Below are 4,527 nucleotides of genomic sequence, written 5' to 3'. Positions count from 1 at the left end.
CAGGAAGATATGCCTAGCTCCAAAAATCACATGCTGTAAGCATGTTCAACCTTCCAGTGGGTGGGAGGGGATGGAGAAACAAACAAAAGAAAATGAGCACTGACAGCTCTTCAAGCAGATATATGTGGGACCATAGAAACAATTATTTGGGGACATGGATGTCATTTGTAATACATTATGGTTCTGTTCTATTTCAAGATAACTACGAGGAAATTCACTTTTAAATCGATTTAAAATATTGTGGAGATCTAAATGATTTTTCTTATAAACAACAGAATGAAAAGAAAAAGCAAATCCTTCAGCCAGCAGATGGTGCTACATTCAAGCTATTTCTAAAATATGCCATCGCACTTCGGGTGTTCCATCAAATTACTGCTTACTTCACTTTAGTCATTCCTCAACAGGGAACTATTTAAATCAGCAGTTGTTCTGGCAAGCTCAGAACATGAATTAAAGGTCTGCTTCACTGACTGTTCCTCGCCTTATATTCCTAATGATATTAGTATCTCTTTTTTTTCAGTTCTAATCACCATTATTGTCACTTTTGGCTTTATTATTAGAAGCCAGGCTTTTTGGGAACAGAGCTGAGATACACCTCCTTGCATTTACATACTGCTTATTTACTGTGAAACCTTGGGTCTGAACCTTGGGTCTGATGCTTTTTTTTTTTCTTTTTCTTATTCATTTCCCTGCAACCAGTATTTCATCTGAAGTATTCAGCTTCACTCCTGAATTTCTCAATTAGGGCCTGATTACTGCAGTGTGCTGCGATAGACACAGCATCTCATCATCATATATCCTACTCCTGAACTGTTGTTCCATGCATGAAAATCACATTTTTCATCAGCAGGTCTGAAATATCCAGTGTATCATAGCAAAAGCAGCACAAAACCATACAGTCCCCTTACTCTGTCCCACACCTCTGGCAACAAAACCTCCACAGGGCCTGTAGCAGGTTTCATCTGAACCAGAACACAACAGCCTCCAAAGCACAGGAGGAGAAAGGCTTCTCAGCTACACAACACAGCAAATGCTTCATAGTAGAAAAAAGCAGCCCCATGACCTATAACACAGTCTTTGCTCTGCCCGCAGTATGCTTTGTTTATCCCTTTTAGACACATTTGGTAAAGGAGGATGGTCCATTTCTTTTGCTTCTGCTCAATGTTGGGTAGCTTGTGATCCCTGGGGAAACAAGTCCATGTAATTCACTCTGCCTATGAAGGGTACACGTTTTGATAAGAGAATTAATTCACAGATACAATCTTCTTTTATCACATGGATTAAAATAACGCATACTTGAATAGATCAAAAAAATGCAAAGCTGAAACTCTCCCACTGAAAATTCCATGTTACCTAGAACACAATGAAAATCAATCTAAAAAAGATTTGGACATTATTTAGAAAATTGCATGGTTCAACTTGCATGTTTTGGCAAAACCTTCCTCAACTGTAGCCTTCGAGAAACAGCACAGCTGAACCATGGAGCAATGCCTGTTGAAGTCTGTCAGATCTACAGCCCACCCAGAATGCTGCAAAACCTAAATGAAGCCAGACTGGAGCATGGCCAGAAGGCAAACCTTGGCATCCTCCACACAGGTGATTCGTGGCAAACAAGGCTTTTCCTTGCTGCCAGCCCGTAGCCCCCTATTTTGTTGCTTCTGCAAAGACACAGCCTTGAGCAGAAATGTATCAACATCTACATCTCCAGAATGGAGATAAAGACGTTTCCCTATATTGCTGGAATAACAAAAATAAAGAAATTGGAAGCACAGAAATAATCAGATACTACGATAGTAAAAGTAGTCAAGATAAAGATTCTGTCAGAGTATCTGTAAGGAATAAGCTTTCAGAAGGAACTGTCTGAACAAGTATTTTTTTTTCTTTTGTTTTAAATAAAGCTTAACTGATCAAAATCCAAATCTGATTGGGGGTGAGGGGCAGGAAGCACACAAAAAGCAAGGATCAGTGTTTTAATAAAATGCTTTGCTCTTTGCTGTTATTCCACAGAGATGCAAACTCTGCAAGCTTCATCTTGCAACTGTGTCATCTTATCAAAGGTAAATCAGACTTGAACTAACATCCACTTCTGACGATCTGAATTAGGATGCTTTGTTTCATGTGCTTTTTTAAAAACACACCACTAATATAAAACATCAATTCTAGTCAGAAAAAAAAAAAAAAAAAAAAAAAAGAATAGATCCATTTTGAAGTTCTTTATTTGAAGAGTAAATTTTATTTCAAGGTCAGTTCTATCAACCAAGACATAATACTGCTGCTTATGAAGAAAAATGAGAACAGCAGAAAATCATACACTACACACACAGGAGTGTGCACCACACACTAAGCACACTTGGATACTTATAACAGCTTTGTTACAATCAGCAATACTTCTCTTTCATAGAGAAAAGCATTCACTTAATATACTGAAGACAAAAAGCTACCTGAAATCAACTAGTTACCATGTTTAATTTCTCCCTCCCCTAGACTTCATCTCCGTATGGTGAAGAAAATGCAGCTTATCTTTGCTGAAGTTGCTTCATTCCTTCCTTTTCTTTGTACACTGTAGACCAGAGTAGGGCAGTCGACATCTGCACACGTTTGGAGCTATGCATTTTCCTCCATGCTGACAAGGTAGTTTACATACAGCTGAAATGAGACACCAGACACACAGTATGTCTTCTGCACAGCACAGGATCATTTTTCTTCTTTGTCTCACTGTACTAGCAGAATTGTTCCCTGGAGACTGCACAGGGACTGTATAAATAAAAGCATAATGGAAGAACCAAAAAGCAATGCCTCTCAATTTATGGCCTCGTGGCCTTCACTGGAATACCGCCACAGTACAGTTAGTCTTACTCATGCTCCATTCCCCTTTTAAAATACTATCATTTCCTTTGTTCTTTAAGGCACAGACTATTTTTAGATGGATGCCTCCATGGGAGCAAGGGACCAATAAAAATTTCTGCTGGAACTTGTTTTCAAGACAGTTCTTGGATGGACACATCCATGAGGAAACAGTTACCACATCCTAGCTGCTGCTTACACACGAAACAGTTACCACATCCTAGTTGCTCCTTGCCCTTCTGTTTCCCTACTCCTCTGAAAAAAGAAGGGCAATAGGGAACCGAGCAGGCACTGCTTCAGTTGTCCCCCAGCTACACACCAGTTAAGGAAACAAATGAGAGGGTTTCAATCTGCTTATGAGTGCCCTTGCCAAGAGAGGTCAAACCGGATAGAGATCTATGGAGTTCAGGCACGGTTATTATTCTGACATTAAGAACCTGCACATTTCCACCATTATTGCTGGTGCAGGGAGTGGTACCAAGGATTTCATAGTTTCTCTGCATGTCCTATACTTATCTTTTAATATCATGCTCTATCACAACACACCACTGAATACAAAGAACAAGCATTTTCCTGATCAAATGGGAACACTGAAATATTTATATGTTAATGTTTGTTTGACAATACACATATTGCAGAACTAATGATAGCCAATTTGGACTCCCAGAGCCACACAAATATTTCATACACGGGAGGACTTAATCCACAGACTTTGCACCCATCCTATCTAGTTCAAAAGCAACATTTAAGTGAGCTGTCTCTCAGTCTCCCAGAGAGCAAACAAAAAGCTTTCCTTTTTTTCAGGCTTGGGATTATTGCCTTTAGCATCAGGGCAGTGCTGCTACTGGCACACAGGCACACGCAGCTTTAGGTAGATTAAAGGTTTTATAATATTCATCTGCTTCTGTGAAGAAAAATTTGGTAAAATGCAAGTGGTTGTTCAGCAGGAATGTCAGTCAGAACTAATCCTCATAAAAGGGTAAGAGAAAGCTGGCTGTAAAAAGCACCTGGAGTTGATTCTCCCAATTTATCCTTGAAGCGAGAAGCAAGCTTCACTTCTCCACATCTATAAAATTCAATGAAGCTTCTAATCCATGTCAGTAGTGTTAGCATTTCTGTAATGGCCATTTTTAGTTCTCTAAACCATGGTCTCAGTTTACACAAAATATTTCTGAAATATAATATATACTAAGTAACAAATTTGGTGACAACCAAAACTGAATCTGAAGTTACTTGAAGTGGAAAAGCTCTGTCTTCCTGACCAATGTGAAAAGCCATCTATTCCTTATGCATACACATAAGATCTCCAGTATGCAGAAGAACGTCTCATTTTACTACTCTAAAATACTTTTCTAGCAGCTTTGTTAGGCACTGAAGATTTAAACACTGTATTGTATAAATCACATAAGTAGAGAAATGGATACAAGAAAAATGTCAGAAGTTATTTACCTAAGTGACATGCTCCACCAACCCATCCAGCTGGACAGCTACAAATCCCAGGAGCCACACAAGCTCCATTATTCCGACAACCTTGAGGACAAATTGCTAGAAGGAAAGAATGGGTAAGCCAGCAAGATTTATAAAACTGATATAAAAGAATCCTGACAGAATGAAATATTCAGGATGATACGAATCAAAATGGCAAAAAACATTTTCTTCCAGGTCAGATGCTCAACTGGTATT

At 38.9% G+C, this 4,527-nt stretch overlaps 1 protein-coding gene across 1 annotated transcript in view; it reads right to left on the bottom strand.

Moving 5' to 3' along the window:
* Nucleotides 1-2,536: 2,536 nt before the first annotated feature.
* The window catches only part of LOC311206813 (uncharacterized protein), a gene marked incomplete at its 3' end in the record, with an annotated part of 8,509 nt that continues 6,518 nt past the window's right edge, over nt 2,537-4,527 (bottom strand). The window contains exons 4-5 of the mRNA XM_084282566.1: nt 4,294-4,429; nt 2,537-2,646 (exon numbers count right to left, since the gene is read on the bottom strand). Of these exons, the coding sequence (XP_084138692.1) occupies nt 2,537-2,646; nt 4,294-4,429 (246 nt within the window). The remainder of the gene's footprint in view (nt 2,647-4,293; nt 4,430-4,527) is intronic.

This window comes from Netta rufina (genome assembly GCF_964035555.1).
Source record: "Netta rufina genome assembly, chromosome: 2".
Classification (NCBI taxonomy): domain Eukaryota; kingdom Metazoa; phylum Chordata; class Aves; order Anseriformes; family Anatidae; genus Netta; species Netta rufina.
The sequence above is the reverse complement of the archived record's forward strand: the minus strand, read 5'-3'. Positions and strand labels throughout refer to the sequence as shown.